Here is a 19,232-nt window from a genome sequence, read left to right as displayed (position 1 = left end):
ACATAGTTGTGTTGTGGTTGTGTAGAGATTAAAACCTGAGTTTCCTGTTAAAGTGTTTCTGTTGGCTTTATCTCCTTTCTTGTCCCTACCTGACAATAAAGCCAGTGTCCTGAGTATCAAAGGCCCCATACATGGGGGGCAGTTGCTTGATATCCCATCCTTTATGGAAAAGAAGCTTGAAAAGGGCCAAGAGGACAGTTCCACCAGGATGGCTTCTAGTGGTTCTGGTCACAGAGTAACAATGTGAGATTGTAGCTGTGGAAGCACCAAAGAAAAAGCAGAGAGAGTGTTTTGGGAATTTTGATTGTTACAGAAGGTCAGGAATGTATATTAAAACTACTTGTCTTTATTTCCTATAGTGATCAAAGAAGTAGCTTACTAGTTTTTGTTTTTCTGATTCTCCTGTCTCCTATCTTATGCTACACATAAGCTACTTAGGTCAGAATTGTGTCTTTTATGTGTATATCTCCAGTTCTCAGCATAGGCTCTAGTATGTGGTGGGAGCTCAAGGAAGGATGGATGAATGACAGATGGGCAGGTAAATGGATGAGTGGATGGACAGATGGATGGATGGATGGATGGATGTGTGATAGGTTGGGAGGATAATTGGGTGGATGGATGGATGTGTGATAGGCTGGGTGGGTAGGTTGTGTGGGTACCTGGCATGATTAAATGCCTGGATTGGAGAGAGGAAAAAATGGAGGAACAAAAGAAAAAGAAGGGAGGAGGAGAGGATAGAAGATGGTGATGAGTGAATGGCTCATTGGGTGATACATTCTCCACTAAGTAGGACTAAGAGACATTGCATGTATTTCCATGCTCCTCGGGTCTGTTGTCATGAGAGTGAAAGGAGTGATGAAGAAGGCAGGATTATCCAGTGGTTGTTGATCCCAGGCTTCTAGGAATAGAGTGGACAATGGCAGAAAAGAGCATTCACCAGAGGCAAGGCAGGCCTTGGGTGCACAGGGGGATCCACAGGGTGGGCACTAAGGAACTTAGGGGAGCCAGAACTAGTCCTCAGTGCTTGGCAGGGAAAAGCCCCATGTCCAGCAGACTTCAGCAGAGGAATTTCTGCTCTCTCCCATGGTCTTAGGACTTGTTGCTGGAATAATCATTTTCTCGAGAGTCCCCAGAGTCCTTTTATCCTATCACAAGAGGATCAACTTTTCTCTGTGGCCAGGGCCCCTTTCTACAGAGATAGTCCTCCAGGCTATGAGAGGTACCTGGGGATACAAACCACCACAAGGCCCAACCTCTACCACCACCCTCACTATCTTCATTGTTACCATCATCATCATCACTATTCTTGCTTTATCTTGTCTAATCCTTAAAATAAGTCTGGAAAATAGGAATTATTAGCTCCACATAATGTTTAAGAATATGTAACTCCGAAAAGTTAAGTGAAGTGCCCAAGGTCATCTAGGTGGGATTCTGGCTAGGTTACTCCAACTTCATTACCCCACACTGGCTTCTAGTAGGGTCCGTCTTTCTCAGGCTGTCTGCCAGGGCCCAAGTATAGGAACTAAACTCCCCAGTCCTGCCAGGGCTAGGGCTGGGGCTGGAGCTATTGCTTAGGGCTTCTTAGTCCAGGCCTAGTCATGTGACATTGGGGAAAGGAAGATAATATTCCCGTCTATGACACTGGCCTATATTTATCCCTGCACCCAGGCGGTTAGGAAACTGTTGCACATTCCTGGGAATTTGTGAGTGAAATAAACATTTAAATGTTTCTATAAGGTTTATTTAAGGAGAACAAAATGTGACCTGCTGGCTTATTATAGGATGAACTTGTGGGAGATGGCCCAGGCGCCTACTGCTTGGCTGACTCCTGGGAAGGGAAATGGATCCCTGGGGAGGCTGGGCCCATGGAAAGGTAAGGGGATGACCTCTCTTCCAGCTGTGTGTTCATACTTGTGCTGGCTGGAGGGCTTCCTAGAGGAAGGGGTTTGTAAGGGAGGGAGCAACTTGGAAGAATAACAGAAGAGTGTCAGGGTATCCTGCCCATACCAGGAAACAGGGGAGGTAAGATCAAAGACCAGGGGAAACAACTATAAGAGTAGCATGGTGGAGTGGGAAGGCCAACAGGCCTGGTCTGTAGTCCTTCTTTCCCACTATTTGCCAGTTGTACAGCCTTGGGAAAATCTGTTTTTTCATTGATAAAGTGGGGATTGAAGGGGAGAAAAGAGGGAGGGAAAAGAAATGTATCCATAGCCTATTCCATGCTTAGGGACTTCACTTTCCTCTTCATGATCTGATGACATCAGGAGGCATTATCACACCCAATTTGTGGATGGGTATCTTGTTCATTTGCAGAATTGCTGGAGAGGATGAAATAAGGAAACATATCAGAAGTGTCTGGGACAGGGCCTCACACACAGTAGGTCTAAGAAAGTGTCACTGCCCTCTACCCACATTTGTTCCTTTGCTTCTTGTGTCTTTAACCCACACAGGGAAGCTCTACTTGATCTGAGGGGCAGGTGGTAAGAGAGGAAGTGGAGCCAGGTGAAGGTGGTCTTGGAGATGGGCTTCTCTGAGAGTCAATGATCACAAGACCACTCTGGGAGTCATTGATTACAAGACCACGGGAGCTTGTGTGGTCAGATGCCCTGGGAGATGCTCTGTGGCTTCATGACCAGAGGGTAAGGCCCTCCTAACTTAACTCCAAGTGGTTGATCAGACTCAAAACTAAAAACAACAATCTTCTCAGAACCAAACTCCAAAGTAATTAATTCAACCACAAAGGTAACAATAACAGAATATAACATCTGACACTTAATGAGCAATTTACTAAGTGCCAAGTGCTTCTATGAGCTTTCTACTTCGAGCTATAGACTTAATGAAATGAAAATACAGTTATGTCCATGCAATATTTGAGACACACACAACACTAAAAAAATTATTTGTTGTTTATTTGAAATCCAAACGTAACTGGACATCTTGTATTTTAACTAGCAATCTTATTTCTGTATTAATTCATTTAATTACTGTAACTACCCTGTGAGATAGTTTTTTTACAGAAGAGGTAACCAAGACACAGAGAGGTGAGGTAACTTGCCCAAGGTCACGCAGCTAGTAAGTGAGTAGCTGTGTCATGCATGAATTACTGTGGCTCTCAAGCTCAAGGCCCTTGAAGTCCTAAAGTGAATAACTTCACTGGAAGACTGTGTTTGGACATGCGCACGGCAAGCTTCCTTGAGGCCCTGTCTTCTGTTTGGCAGCTCAGGGTGGGAGCAGGGAGGAGTATTTACACGCATCACTCACACTAAACTCTGGCAGAATTCATTCCAGAGGGTCCCTGGAATCTCCCAAACTCTCCTGGATTCCTGTCTTCCTAGAGCTTGCTGAACTGAAACAGCCCATAGAAGACTGAATGTTCCCCACAAAAACAGTTTTGCCCAGAGCTTATTCAGCCATTCTTTGTACCGATTAGGGAAAGAACACTTTGATTTTATTATTGCATATTCTGCACACGTTGGAAGGAGAGTAAGGAGCATTCCAGGACATTCCGTCAGGGGATTAGAGGATTTCTCCCTGATTGCTTTATGCCTCCTGGTTTTTAAGCAGCTTTGAATTGTGTGTGTTTGTGGTTACATGCTTGGCACTTGCCACCCGTGGCTTGTTTCAGCCTTTCTGTGTGAGGGCCTCTGCCCTTTCTGAGTGAGGATGCCTACAGCCCCATACATGACAGCCACCTCAGGAGAACTTTGCTGAAAGTGGCCTTTAGCCAGGAGGCAGAGAAAACTTCCACCAGAAAGCTGCTCCTCCAGTGTGTTGCAGACCATTTATGTCACAGTCAAAACTAATGGCACCAGGCCCTGGGCGCTACCTGGGGTGGGTGTGGGGGGTACTTTCCTCATTCCCCATCCCACTGTGCTAACTGAGAAGCATTTCAGAGACCTGCCTAATTCACTTTTCTCTTCCCAGGCCCTAGCATAGATCATAGCACATAATAAGCATTCGGAAGTCTGCTGGATGAATGGGGAGAATAAAGCATGATAGTGTGCGAAAGTGTACACAGTGACCTTTCTTAGACCCTAAGATTTTGAAAACTAAGTCAATCATAAGGAGAAAGTTTAGACAATATGTACAATAAGTAAATGGATGGAGCTGGAAGGGTAAGTTGAGGAGGGAGGGAGAAGAAGAAAGGCTTCAGGTGGGGAGGTAAGGAAGTGAAAAGTCAAAGGGCAGGCGTGAGAGTGAAGAATGGAGTTCTTCTATTGCCTTTTTGTATTTGCTGAATAATTCTTTAAAGCAATTTTTCTCAGAGTCTGGACCACATGGATCACAGATTCATTAGGTTTCAGGTCAAACAGTTTAACTTCAGAGTCAAACCATGGATAGTTAGAAGCATGCATTTCTCTTTATCTCCTAGGGATGTTTATAATTATCAAATTTTCTCCCAAAAAAGCCTCCTTTTTAAAAGTCATAGATCTCATTGCTGGTTACTTCAAATTGCTTTGGGAAATAGGCAGTGTGTCAAGAAAATTTAATCAATAAATTAATTATATTCTACTTACTTAGCAGCCTGAATATATAAAATTGTTGGAGGTATATATTATAATCCCCTCAGCACTAGCACAAGTTTTCTTTCAGAACACAACATGAAGAAACTGATGTTTGGTTCTCCTGCCCCTTTTATGCAGACCTACCCCATCTGCATTAATGCCTGCTGGGAATTTAAAAAAGCCTATCCCAAGGGATGGCAAAAACCATATGATATAATAAAATGAAAATGACATGTTAGCCAAAGTACATTTCTTCCTGTTCCCTCATGGATTCATACAAGATAGAAATTCTCAGTCTGAAAGTCACAAATAAGGTAATTTCTAGAGATCAAACAGTCATGGTCAAAATAAACTCCACCCAGGGAAGGAACTTCAAACATACTGTAAGCACAGTCAGTGTTTCAAATGGAATTCTCCCACGAGGCTGTATGGAAAGAAACCTCATCAAGATGATGTCGGAATTATACAAGATGATTAAGTCCTAGAGATCTCTTGTATAGCTTAGTGCCTAGAGTTAACAATATTGTATTGTATACCTAAAAGTTTGCTAAGAGGGTTGATCTTTTAAGTGTTCTTATCACAACAACAGCAACAATAATAATAGTAGTACATAAATAAGAAGGCAGGAAGAAACTTTGGGAAGTGATGGATAGGTTTATGGCATAAATTATGAAAAGAGTTTCATAAGTGTATACTTAGCTCTAAACTCGTCAGGTTGTATACATGAAATATGTATAGCTTTTCATATGTCAATCATACCTTAATAAAGTGGTTTAGAAAAGAAAAGGTGTCATGAGTGGAGGAGGCTTTAAGCATAAACCTCCCGTGCTCCAGAAAGCCAAGATAGGTTAAGAACTGTGCACACAGGGACAGTAACCTGGATGCCTTCAGGGCCAGGCAGGGAGCACAAATGATTGAAGCAAGCCAGCAGAAGCAGACCAAAAGTTACTCTGCAGAAATGTAGACCCAAGATTGCTTGGTCTCTTGGTTTTTTCAGGAAAAGCAGGAAATCCAGAACTTAGGGAATTCCAATTATAGAATGTTAGCAACTAATATAAAAACTTATAAACACTACTCACATCAAACAGCCCTCTATGTCTCTGATTTGTACCACAGGGAATTTGTAGCTCAGAGAAAAGGCTTATTCCCTAGTTGAGATCCGAGAAACCACATCAATAACAAGCCCTTGTAGTGACATGAAGAGAAGCCTCTGGATAAACTTCAGCCCTTCTTTCTGCTCACTGGAGAATCCACACAGTAGAAAACCTCCCCATTCCTCCCTCTTTATCAGTTTTCCCAGTAAAGAGGGACCTACCCCTGGCCCTGCCTACACCAGCTCCAGCCCATGACCTGCCATTTTGACAAGCTGATTCCCCTTTTTGACCCCAGCAGCTCTTCTGGATACTGTTCCACTGTGTGTCATCAAGACCCACATCATGACCCAAGATTCTCCTGCTTCCCTCCTGGCCCCTTGGAAGGCCCCAGCCTCTCTGCTGCTTGCTGGCCTCCTACCAGGGGACAAAAGGTGGGGAGAACTGAGTAGAGCCATTGTTCATTTTAATGATAATTGTGATTAATGGGTTTTTGTATATTATATGAGACTTATCAAAGCATATACACATTCATCATTTCATTCTATTCACACAAACTTCTTTTGAGACAGAGCAGGCCTTTTGATCATTTTATAGTTATGGGTTATGGGGACTAAGAGATAAGGTAACAGAAGGACAAATCAAGTAACCATCAAGAATGATCATCATTAGTTCATCAAGTTTATACAACCCATCGAAGGAGCTGCTGCTTCTTTGGAAACTTCCTGAGGATCTCTTACAAGAGGAGTCCTTGACAGAAGAATGGATATCTGTGTTCTTAGAGGGACTGGAGCTCTGGAGTTATAAGGACAGTCTGGCCAGTTCTGGCTCCAGCCATAAGCATCATGCTGACTCTCTGTCACTGTACCCTGGCCAACTGTGGGTGTCCAGATGGAGAGTAACACAGCTCCAATTTATTGAAAGTTCCTCAAAATTCCTAGAAGGATGATGCTGTAATAACTGGATATTTTCCTCAACTCAACCAATGTGTGCCATGATGATCCATAAATGGAACATCTGTCAACATTTCTATGTTCTCTCTTTTGTTGGTCAAATTAATCCCAAACCCAACCTTCAGTGCTCTCCATCTCCAAAACCACAAAAATCAAACTCACTGGAGTAATGCCCAATGTTAACAGAAGTTGGCTCAACCTTTTATTCTACTTCCATTATTTGCCCCTAAATTAGCTTTCTGGACCTAAGTCCAACATAGGCATGTTTGTATGTGTTGTAGGCTTCCCCCTATCAACAAACAATTATTTGATACCAGAAAGGTGTCCAAGAACTCACTCAATTCTGATGCTATCTACCTGGAGATGGATCCATAGGTAAAGGGTTCCGTCCCCCACATCAGGCACCAGTCACAAGCCCAGGTTATCACCTGTGCTTCTGATGGATTGGCTAGAAATTAGAGGTTCCCATAATCTCCTCGTCAGGTGTGATAATTTGCTAGAGTGACTCATAGAACTCAGGAAAACCCATTTATTCGCTAGATTAATGACTTATTACAAAGGATATTAAAGGATATGCATCAACAGCAGATGAAGAGATATGTAGGATGAGGTCCTGAATAAAGGAGCTTCTGTCCTTGTGGAGCTTGGGATGTGGCACAGTGACATGTGGAAGTGTCTTGGTTCCCCAAAATGGAAGCACTCTGAAACTCCTCCTCTTGGGTTTTTATAGAGGCTTCATTATTTAGGTATGATTAATTAACTCATTGGCCATTGGTGATTGATTCAACCTCTAGTCCCTCTCACCTCCTGGGAAATCAGGGGGTGGGACTGAAAGTTCCAACCCTCTATTCATGGCTGTTACCCCTGGCAACCAGCTTCCATACTTAGGTGCTTTGCAAAAGTCACCTTCATTAGTGTAAACCCAGTTGTGGTGGAAAGGGTTTGTTATAGGTAATAAGTCACCCATTTCACCTTTATGGCTCTGAAGGGAGTTTAAGAACTAAGGAAAGAGACCAAGTATTATAACAAAAAATCTTCCCATTGCTCTTATCATTCAGGAAATTCTAAGGATCTTGGAAGCCATGAGCCAGGAACTGTGGATGAAGACCAAATGTCTATGAAAAATGTATTTTGGTCAAATACATACTGAATACCAAAAACATATAATTTCTTATAAATTATAAGACTACTGAATACATATAATACTGAATGACCAAATACATATAATTTCTTATAAACCACAATACTGCAGCACCCATCCTTGAACTTTCCTATCTTACATACCCCAGAGTCCATGCTCCAATTACACTGATAAATCCCCAATGCCCAGTTATGCCTTTTGCTAATGCTGTTCCTTTTGCCCAAAACCTCTCCCCTAATATCTTTGTCTTACAGGCTCCCATTCATCCCTCAAAACCTAGCTGAAATGTCTTCCTGGAGAGTCTTTTCCAATTCCCCTGAGGAATTTTTTTCCCTTTCCTTTGAGCTTTCACAGAATGTGGTCCATATCTTATCACCTTAAATTTATTATATTTCATTACTTCTCTATATCCCTTGCTTGGCTGTGAGGTCTTGAGGGTCTTCGTTTTTCAAGCTGCGCCTGACACATGATGAATAACTAAAGTGTCTCTGTTGAATGAGAGAGAAAAGTAATCTTACAGCAATATAACTATTGAAAACAGCTAGTCATGTGCTAGGTGCTTTCTCAATACTATTTTTAATCCTTATATCAACCTTGTATATTGAATTTTATGATCATGGGGCCCAGAGAGGTTAAATAATTTTCTCAAGAACACACAGCTAGTGGATGATGAGCAGAAATCTGAGCACAGTTCTGTAGGATTCTTATAAGAGGCAGTGCTGCTTCCTATTGCTTCCTATCCAGCCAAAGTCCCTGTTTCAACTTTCTTTCCATGTGCCCAGGGATTCTGAATGCTTCCTCCTTCTCCAGTCCCTACACCTCCCTCCAGCTGAAGAGGTCTAGACCATAGGGATCTGGCATTCCCTGGTGGGGCTCAGAGACACTTCTCCAGCTTACCCAGCCTTATGTTTGAGGCTAAGCAAGGGAGGAGATACAAATGAAAACAGGAACAGTTGGTTTCACTAAAAATTGTGGGATTTAAGAAGCCTAGATAGCACTGTATGGGACCCACTTAACAACAAGTAATAATGTGAAAAGGAGAGAGGACCTCTTCCCCACCTTGCACAGTAAGTGCTCAAGAACACAGCTCAACCCTGGACAAGGGCAGCTCCCAGGCGACAGCTTTAGCAGGGCCAGTAGAATTGAGAACACTTTGCCCAGAGGCTCCAGGAAGACAAAGTCCACCAACAGAGGAAGTGGCAACGGGGACCTACTGCCCTGAAGCTCCAGGAAGCCACTCCAACTGTGGGAGTTGGTGTGACATGCTTGAGAGTGCTGGGAGACAGGCCCTGGCAGGGACGTTAGGGTGTTCACAGAGAGCCTTGACAATACACGCCAGTAAGGAGGGCAAGGAAGAACAGAAGGAAAATGATGAGAGGACATATAAGTAAACCCCTAGAGAGATTCCAGGCATAACTGGGAATGATTTTTTAAATTAACATATAATGTATTATTTGCCCCAGGTGTACAGGTCTCTGACTCATCAGGCTTACACATTTCACTGCACTCACCATATCACATACCCTCCCCTACGTCCATAACACTGGGAACGATTTTTAAAAGGATGTACTATAGGAGTAGGTGGCAAAAGAACCAGAGAGACTGTGTATTACTGTTACCTAGTCCTATTTTTATCCTCCGTACAGAGTTGTGGGGAAATGCAGACTGATGTACATCTTTATGGACCTTGCTCTATATCCTATATTGCTTTCATTTTATTCTTTCACTCACTCATTCAATCAGCATTTATTACAGCCCTGATATGGTTTTACCATTCACACAGCCATCAATGTGTAATAGTACACCGATTTCACTACAAACTTACTAACCTAGAATGGAATGACTCATGTTTGCTATTATTAGTTTTATTTTGTTTAGTGGTTTTGAAATACCTCAAAAATCTAAGGACTGGCTAATAACATTTGTTCTAATTTCAGAAATGTGTATTTCTTCAGATAAACATTTTTCAAGGTTACACAATCAAACTGCATATTCCGTGACCCATTGAACACATCACCTTTATCCAAATGTCACGATTACCCAAGTGTGGGATCTCACTGTATACCCTGTATACCTCGCTGTAAACTTAATTCATAAAAAGTAGACCACATTAAGCTCACTGAGTGTCTGCTGGGGAATGAAGGAGAAACTGCCCTCTTTCTTTCTCTTTCTCTTTTTCTTTCTTTCTTTCTTTTCCCCTGAACAATCCAAATAAACTGTATTCAACCCTTATAAATATGGTTTTGAGTGCCATAATACTGGAGTAAATGTTCCAACTCTAGGTCCTGGAAGCTTCCACCATCCTAAGCCTAACTCCACCTGTGTTTTGTTCTGAACCACCAGGGCCCTCACACTGCAGGAATATCCTGCAGTCCACCTACCATCATCCTGACTGGGGATGCCAGTTCACCAGAAGGAGAAACTGACAAAAACTTCGTCAACAGGTAAATCTCATGTGCCTAATCTTTGCACTGTGAAGAATAATATTTCCTAGCATATGAGGATTATATGGCTATATATACTTTTTATAAATCTTCTTTCTTGATCATTTTATTGATGAAATAGAATCAAGCAGTTTTTCCAAATGAGAGCAAGAGCTTGAGATTTCTCTGTTATCTTTCCCTTCCTGCCCCCAAATTATTTTTCTTTTCCTGGATTTGGTTCTTGTACATTGCTAGCCTTTAAGCACAAATAATAGCAGGGTAGTTTCCCATAATAACTGCCCAGATAGTTGCAAACAGACCTGAGAGATAAGAGTCTTTGACCAAAGAATCCTGCCCCTGGGCAAAGGGGGTCCTGGGAGGAAGATGACCCCTTGGGAAGGACACTGGCTCATGTACACAGTGATGTCCCTGCCTCAGTTTGACCCAGAACTAACATATGCATTGGTCGGGCTGGAGTAAGACTAAGTGTAATTTTCAAAAAGCTACAAAGATCATTCTCACACAAAAATACAGTGAGCTGGGGGGAGGGGGGTTGGGAGAAGGGGGGTAGGGTTATGGACATTGGGGAGGGTATGTGCTTTTGGGTAAATTGGAAGGGGTGGTGAACCATGAGAGACTATGGACTCTGAAAAACAATCTGAGGGGTTTGAAGTGGCAGAGGGGTGGGAGTTTGGGGTACCAGGTGGTGGGTATTATAGAGGGCACGGCTTGCATGGAGCACTGGGTGTGGTGAAAAAATAATGAATACTGTTTTTCTGAAAATAAATAAATTGGAAGAAAAAAAATACAGTGAGCATGTGTCAAAGATTTATTTAACTCATTGATGAGAAAACCATCAGGATGACAAAGTCAGTTCAAAAGAGGATACAAGAAATGGAAATACATATATAATCAGTGGGGAGGAAAAGAATGCTGGAATAAGATGACTAAGTTTGATATAAAATAGGTTAATGTTCCACAAGACAATGAAACCTTGTTTTTTATCTTTCTTCCCCAACAGAAATAAATCATCTATATCTCTATCAGACAATTATTCATATTTTATGAGTTTTCTACAGTTAGATGTTCATTCAAAGTGGGGGCCCTAATGAAAAGTAAATAACCAAAGTTACATTTCCTTAGAGCAATTTTTCAAAAATGTTAGCAAGCATCAGAATCACCCTGTGGGGGGGGGGGGGCATGTTCAATCACAGATGGCTGGGCACCATGTCACAGAGTTTCTGATCTGTTTGGTCTGGAGTGGAAACTGAGAATTTGCATTTCTAACAAGTTCTCCAGCGTAGGCTTATAAGATGATGCTCTAGAATGACTTTGAAAGAATATACAGGTATCTATTTACCTATTTACAAGCTATGGACAAATTTTCTTAACAAGATGACTCTGTTCTGTCTTTCAGAGCTCACAGTCCCCACAGGAGGCTTTCTCACCGACACCTGAAGGTTTCCACTGCTTCACTGACTTCTGTGGGTAAGGGCTTGTGTAATTATCTTATTTCTGCAACCAGACATAGGGGTCCAGCTGAATGTATGTTTGAGCAGGAAGACCGAGATCTGGCAGCTCAGCCCCTTCCCCTCTCCTAATTCTGAGGCAGGTCTATACCTACAAGCCCAAGAAAGCAAAGTCAGTCTGCCCCTCTGTGTTTGGGCCCAGAAGAAGTATGATATCTAATTTTAATTTATTTTGGTAAAAAAGACAAGGCAAGAGGGTAAAGAGAAGGATGAGGAAGTCAAAGAGAACAGCAGGGTGAAGCTCAATTCTGGGCCATAGGGTGCAAAGTCCTCTACCTCCTGCTAGAAAGGCCCAAATCCAGGTAGGCATGTGTTTGAATGCACAGGTTGCTGCCCCAATCACCAACTCATTACCCAAATGATTGGGCAATGTTCTGGGTCTGTTCTGGACCATTGGAACACAGATATTTTACATATATATATATATATATATATATGATATAGATTTGGTCTCTGCCTTCATGTTGTTCATAGTCTATGAAGAGACTCAGAAGTGAACAGATATAATCAGGACACCATATTATAAGGCCCTTTAAAGAAGTGTTAGGGAAACTGAGGCAAGAAGGGGATCAATTCTGTCTGGGGAGGGGGAAGACTGTCCAGAAGACAGCATATTTGAGTTGTGCCTTAGGAAGTTGGACAGATAGAAAAAGAAAGAAAAATCATTCTGGGTGGAAGAAACAACATAGTAGGGGAGCAGGAACCATAACAGAGTAACTGAATGCTCTGCTGCATGAATTAGTTAGGAGTCTTCCAAATGATAGAAAAACTCAAACTATCTTACACTAAAAGTACATACATACAGAATTTGAGAAACAAGGCAGAGGATCATGGGGGAAGAGAGGGGAAAATGAAACAGGACAAAACCAGAGAGGGAAACAAACCATAAGAGACCTTTAATCTCAGGAAACAAACTTTAATCTCAGGAAACAGCAAACAGGGTTGCTGGAGTGGAGGGGGGTGGGAGGGATGGGGTGGCTGAGTGATGGACACTGGGGAGGGTATGTGCTATGGGGAGCACTGTGAATTGTGTAAGACTGATGAATCACAGACCAAAAGATAAATTGTATGTTAATTTTAAAAAAGAAAGAAAAAATACATACACACATACATACATACAAATAAAGCCAGAGTTTGTGTTTTCAAGGAGTGCTGAATCCAGGTGCTCTAGTTGGGTCATTAGCAATCAGCTCATCCCATCTCTCAAATTTCCACCCATGCGTTAGCTTTCTTTTTGGCAAATGGCTACCAGCAACCCCAGGCTTATATCCCATCAGTGGAAAGAGAGTGATTCTTCTGTGTACTCAACACAATTCCCAGACTTGCCTCTCCTTGGCCTTCTGTGGTGATCCCTGAGTCAATCACTGTAGACAGGGGGATTGAACTCACCTATTGGCCAAGGCTCGGGTGAGTTTGGGGGATAGGGTTTAGCTCCTTCTTAACTAACATAATTGAGACTCAGCGGGGTTTCACCCAACGCAAACTGAGGCTTCACCTAATGCAAATGACTGGAAGAAGGGGGAAGGGGGGCTAGAGAGGCACAGTGAAAGATGTTCACCATCAGGGGGAAGGGGAAGGGCCTTTGGAGAAGTATGTGGGATGGGTAAAGATGCAGGGCCCAGTCTGGCATTGGCACATGACTAGGGACCATGAGGAATCCTGATGATGTGAGGTCAGCAGAGAAGTGTAAGGTCAGATATGGCTCTTAAGAAGGTCACTCTGTGGCAGTGGGAGATGGGAGGAAGGGGATAGTGTGAAGGTAGAGGACCTATGAAGCAGCTGTTGTAATTGTGCAGGTAAGATGTAAGGAACAAGAATGGAGAGGAGACACAAGTTCCAGAGATGTTTCTGAGGCAAATCATGATCAGGACTTGATGATCAGTTGATGGGATATCAAGAGACCGAGGAAGGAGTATGGAGTGATTCCCATGGTTCCAAGCAGCTGGGGAAAGTGGTGTCATTCACCCAGAGAAGCGCTGCTGGAGAAGAGTCAGTTCTGGAGAAAGGTGGGGGTAGATAGTGTGAGTAGAGGAAAGAAGGGAGGGAAGGTGGCCATGATCTTTGGAGTGCTCTTTATCCACACACCTTAAGCTCTCTAGCTTGTTGAAATAGAGACCAGAAAGAACAACACTCTAGGAAAAGATCACATGGAGGGGGAGCTCCTGATGGCCTTCCTAATGGCAGAGTTTAGGACAGTACTGGAAACCTAGGTGGCTTCATGACCATTTGTTACAGAGGACCTGCCACAGCCACAGATGACAGACCTGCTGAGGCAACCCTCAGTGGGCTGAGTTTGCTCTGGGCAGCTTCCCTGGGCTAAGGTGTGAGGGGCCAAGGATTGTGTGGTTCTCGACCTGAGTTCACCCTCCCACTGTAGACCCCGCAGGGCACGTTATTGACCTGGTCAATGACCAGCTGCCGGATATCAGCATCTCAGAAGAGGACAAGAAGAAAAACCTGGCACTGCTGGAAGAAGCCAAGTTGGTGAGTGAACGATTCCTGACCCGCCGTGGGAGGAAGTCCAGGAGCGGCCCCGGAGACTCCCTGTCAGGTAGGATATACAGGTGGCTGCCCTGAGCCCCTCCGAGGTGGGGTAGGGGATAGGGAGGGCCAGGATCCAATTGTAGTGGGAGGCCTGCTTCCAAGGGGTGGCTTTTGATTTGCCTGCCCCCAGGCTAGGTGCCAGGAGGACTGATCCTTGTGAAGATTTTGTTAAGAGAGGGCATCTTACCCTATTTCAGAAGCTCTAAAATACTGATCCAACTCTAACCCAGAAAACTACACTTTTAATTTTTGGGAACTATTGTGGCTTTCTGTTTCACCAAGAAATGTCAGCTCTTATGATACCCATGAATTTAACATGGATTCCCCATCCCTTAATCCTACATAGAGAGAAATCTCTGTGTGAGGCCCACGTGCACAGGCTCTTGGACCTCCCTGCATGGATGGAGTCCTCCTGTGGTAGTCACATGGCAGTCCAGAATCAGCCCCTAACCTGACAAAGCAGTCCCAGTTCCCAGGGGTCAAAAATGCCCGAAAGGATATCTTTGTTAGGCTGAAGTCATAAACCTTCATGAATGCTGGCCAGTTTGTGTCTGTATCCATAGCTGCTTCCCCGAATTTCAGTCCCGGAGCTTCTCCAAACTCCTCTCAAAGCAACTCGCTTATTGTCTCCACACCACCTGGTGAGGTTCAGTACCAGGTTTCCTGTCCTGGCTTCTCCCTTTGGGTGGCAGCTGAGTCCAACCCCTGGTCCGACCAGGATGCATCCCATCTTGCAGGCTTTCTAGTCAGGACCCCTGTTTGGCCTCCTCCCCAGAGGACTCCCAGCTAGGCCTGGTCGGGCTGCCTCTGAGGAGGTAGATGTACTTTCTATTGGGGTTTTGAGCTAGTGTGGGGAAACAGGCCTTGCCCCAGATGAGTCTAGGTAGGTGAGGACAGAGGCCAGGCTGTGGGAAAGGGGCTACAACTGATGTTCTCTGCTAAGAGAGAACTCAGAGAGGGGCTACCCCAGAACTTATTCAAAAAGGTCTCTATTTGAGCCACTCTTTTCTTCTTGGTTTCTTCCCTTTCATTAGACTGTGTACAGGGCCACACCCTTAAACCAGCTCCGAAAGGGGCATGGTGCCAGGGAGAACAGCCTGCCCTTTTCAGAGATGTTGGGCAAACTCAGGCTCTGACCAGGCATCCTGGGTTCAATTCAATTCCCAGTGCTGAGATTTCCTGGCTGTACGGCCTTGATTTCCCTCTGCCTCAGTTTCCTCATGTGGTTTCTGTGCTGATTAAATGAGGGCTCCCCATAGAATGTGACATGTGAAATGTACTTAAAATGTCAGGCATTACTGACAACCAAGGGAGGGCTGGGGAACCAAGGGAGGGCATTCTGGGGAGGTAGATATGTTTTTGCTAAAGGGACAGCTGATGGTCTGAGGGGCTAGACATCACTCACCAGTGTCTGGACTACTCCAGGTTTGGATGCATGCAGCGACCCACAGTCCCCTTTGCCTGGAGCACCACCACAGGTAACAGGGGTCCTGATTGGGGTTTCTATGCCAACTGGTCTCTCCCCTTATCCCTTAACCCCTGAGAGGCCCTCATGACCCACTGAGATGACGGTGCTGGGAGGGGAAAGCATCTATACCACTTCGAGGACATTTAAGAGGAGATATGGTCTCTTTGCATTGCTGTCTGACTTGTGTTCACTTTCTCCAGCAGAAGGGGGATGAGGCCGAAGTCTCTTCACCTCACTTTGGCGAGCCTGTGAGTGTGAACTCTGTCCAATTTGGGTGATTTGGGTGGGAAACACTGTTCCAAAAGTCTAGGCTAGCCCTGGGAAGCCTGTAAGTAAGTGTGAGTGGAGTGTCATGGCTGGGGAGGCTAGAAGTTTCCTCTGTTCAATGATGACTGGAAGTCTAAAGTATGGGGGGGTAAGGAGGCAGGATTCACATTCACTTTAACCCTATAACCTGGCTCCTTCACTAGGGCCACTGGCCATAGACTAGGGAGACTGCTGGGCCCAGGAACAGTCAGACAAGACAGATGCTTTTGTCACTCTAGTAAAAATTAAAGTTCCAGTTCCTGATTGGGATTCCTCTTGGGGGCAGCCTGGAAAATCTCATCTTTGCTGATGAGCACTAGGAGGGTCCCACCTCTGCTCAGAGCAAAGTGCTCAAGGTGATGCTGAGGGCAGCATGAAATACAATCTCATCTAGAACTGGGGCTAGGATAGAGTCCTCTGGCAGAGTTTTGCCACTCAAGCAAGGTAGCCATACAAATCCTCCTCACAAAGCAGGTTTCCCTTGAGAAATGAAATAAGAGTGCAGAATCTTAGAACTTCTAAGTGGTAAGATAATCACCTTTGCAAGAATCACCTGATCCAGAGATCCGTAACCATTTTTGGATCATGGAATTCTATGCAATATTGCTGAAAGCCATGGTTTCTCTTCCCAGAAAAATCCATACCATATGCACACATAAACACACATATACATTGGCAATAGTTTCAGAGGGCTCACAAATCTGATGAGAAATCTGAGTCCCTAAAGAGTTAAGGGCCTTGCCAGGAAGAGTCAAGACTAGAAACTGGGGCAACTGAGTCAAGGCTGAAATTTGTGACTGCCCCCAACCGGTCTACTATTCCACTGTCTTCCACAGTCCCTAGCCCTTGGGAGGTCCTTGGAAGATTGTGAATGACAGGTCCCCTTGTCCTCTGTGTTTTATAGACCTCAGGCTTGTCTGTGCATCCTCCTTTACTGGTTTATATTGGACTGAGAAGCCCTCCCCTTCCACTCAGTGCACACACATACACACAGCCACCTTAGCAGGGTCTGTGGGGACAGAGGCCCCACAGTGGAAGTGGCCCCACCTCTTCCCTCTCCAGCCTGCCTCCAGGGTCCCAGCTCTACCTTGTTTCTTTCAGAATGTCTCCAAAGGGTTAGCTGACCGGAAGCAGAATGACCAGAGGAAAGTGTCTCAGGGCAGGCTGACTCCTCGTTCTCCCACAGTTGAGAAATCCAAAGAGACCGCAATTGACCAGAAGGAAAACTGCGATCCCCTCCAATGCCCTGAGGCCACACCCAAAGGCCCAGCTTCTGGCATAGGCAGTGGTGGGAAAATGGCTCTGAATAGCCCTCAGCCTGGCCCTGCTGAAAATGAGCTGGGAAAGGCACTTCTGAAGACAGCCAAGGAAGGCAACCCTCTGCCTAGAGGTCCAGCCCAGGGCTCTGGAGGGGTGGCTCCCCTGAGCCCCCAGGGAAAAGGTACAGCTGGGGAGCTGACAGGGTCAAAATTTGGCTCAAAAGCAGAGTTGCGGCCCCCTGCTTCCCGGCCACCCCTACAGCGGGGAGTCTCCTGGGATAGCGGTCCTGAAGAACCTGGCCCCCGGCTGCAGAAAGTGCTTGCCAAGCTGCCTTTGGCAGAGGAAGAGAAGCGTTTTTCAGGCAAAGGGGGCAGCAAGCTGGCCAAGGCACCCGGACTCAAAGACTTCCAGATACAAGTGCAGCCAGTACGGATGCAAAAACTGTCTAAGCTCCGTGAGGTAAGTTCCTGGGGGCCAGCTGGGCAGGGTGTGCCCTGGGCTGGAGACCTCTGGGCTGAACTGCTAGGCAGGGCAGCTGTGGCCTGGACTTGGGCCTTATGGGTCCCAAAACTTCCTCATCCTGATAAATCAGGCCCACTGTGCAGCATCTTCTTCTTATATGTTTCAGGTGCTTTTACCTCCCTTCCTAGGGTGAGATCAGTGGGATGTAGTTGCCACACAAAGTCACATTTTAAGGGGAAGGCAGGTGGACGGATGGGCACATGGGCCCTCAGTACTAGGCTGTGTTTTCCCCTCCAGCCAGAGCTGGCAGCTCATAAACAGGAAGCCCTTGATAGAGTGCCTTGTCATGCCAAGGATGGAATAGATTTTCCCTCTGTCAGGTCCCTGAACTTTCCTTCCTCATGCCTGTTAACCAAGGGCTTCAAGTCCATCTTCAAGTATAATGATGGCTATGAGGGGCTGCTCCCCCTGTGGTGAATTTCTTCCGCTGTCCATGATGGCCCCATTTTTCACCGGTCATCAAACCAGGCACAGTAGTCTCTCATGGGGAGACAACCCTACGCAAGGGGTGATTGGGAATATCCAGCAATGTACGGGACCGAGATAGGATGTGAGGGTGAAAAGAGATGAACAGGACAAGGAATTGTTATCCAGTCCCATTTCCCCAGAGGACCAACCCAGGCCACAGGCCAAGGCAACTGGGACTCCATGGGGTGGGCCCTGGCACCCTCACGGCTAGAACTGGACAAAACTTCCTTGGCTCCCCTACGGAAGGCGTGTGAGCTGGGGAAGGAAAAGAGGCATCTGATAGCAGTCAAGCACAAGTGAGGAGGTTTCTGTGTTAGCAGGGACACATTGCAATGTGTCCTATTCAGAAACCTTCATTCCTATTCAGAAACTTTCCATCATGCTCTGAATTGGAGGCTGCAGGGAGCTGCTAAGGGAACAGGTAAAGGGCCATGGCCCATTGCTTCCATTTGGGCCAGGAGCACCCTCTGCTGTCCCCTCCCTTTTTCTTCTTTATCCAGGGGACAAACCACTCAAGTGGCCCCTGCTACATGGGAGACTGAAAATCCCCTCTTACGCACAAGTCACAAGGCGTGAGGAGATCTCTCAAATGTTGGAAGTGCTGGTCTGGTGCTGACTAACTTGTGGTCAGCATCCCCATCTCCCCTGGGCTTCGACTGCCAAGGCCCCAAGCAGCATAGTGGGGCAGCAATTCTCAGGCCTCATTTGTCTGGAGAGTTTAACAACTCTAGGGGTGCCATAGCCAGCCCCTGAGGAAACTGGGGTAGGAGAGGTCACAACTCCTAGAAATGGGCATTCGCTGCCTTGAACAACAGGGCAGGAAGCTCTAGCCAGCTTGAAGCACAGTCATGGGCTCAACAAAATTTCCAGCAGAAGCTCCATACACATCCAGGTGACCATCCTGTCCCCAGAGCCCTGGGCTCTGCTTCTGTTTGTCATATAACTCTCAGCCACAGTGTGGCTGGAAGTCATTTGCCCTGAGGCCCTCAGGCTTACTTAAAAGGCAGACCATGCCACGGACA

The 19,232-nt window shown here is 45.4% G+C and overlaps 1 protein-coding gene across 1 annotated transcript in view; it reads left to right on the top strand.

Annotated features, from left to right (window-relative positions):
• IRAG1 (inositol 1,4,5-triphosphate receptor associated 1) overlaps nt 1-19,232 on the top strand; it is a 126,433-nt gene that overhangs the window by 52,887 nt on the left and 54,314 nt on the right. The window contains 6 exon segments of the mRNA XM_044258830.1: nt 10,034-10,134; nt 11,531-11,601; nt 14,020-14,193; nt 15,612-15,664; nt 15,855-15,902; nt 17,062-17,679. Of these exon segments, the coding sequence (XP_044114765.1) occupies nt 10,034-10,134; nt 11,531-11,601; nt 14,020-14,193; nt 15,612-15,664; nt 15,855-15,902; nt 17,062-17,679 (1,065 nt within the window).

This window comes from Neovison vison, chromosome 7 (genome assembly GCF_020171115.1).
Source record: "Neovison vison isolate M4711 chromosome 7, ASM_NN_V1, whole genome shotgun sequence".
In the NCBI taxonomy this organism is placed as follows: Eukaryota; Metazoa; Chordata; class Mammalia; order Carnivora; family Mustelidae; genus Neogale; species Neogale vison.
Note: the sequence above shows the minus strand (reverse complement) of the source record. Positions and strands in the feature narration are given on the sequence as shown.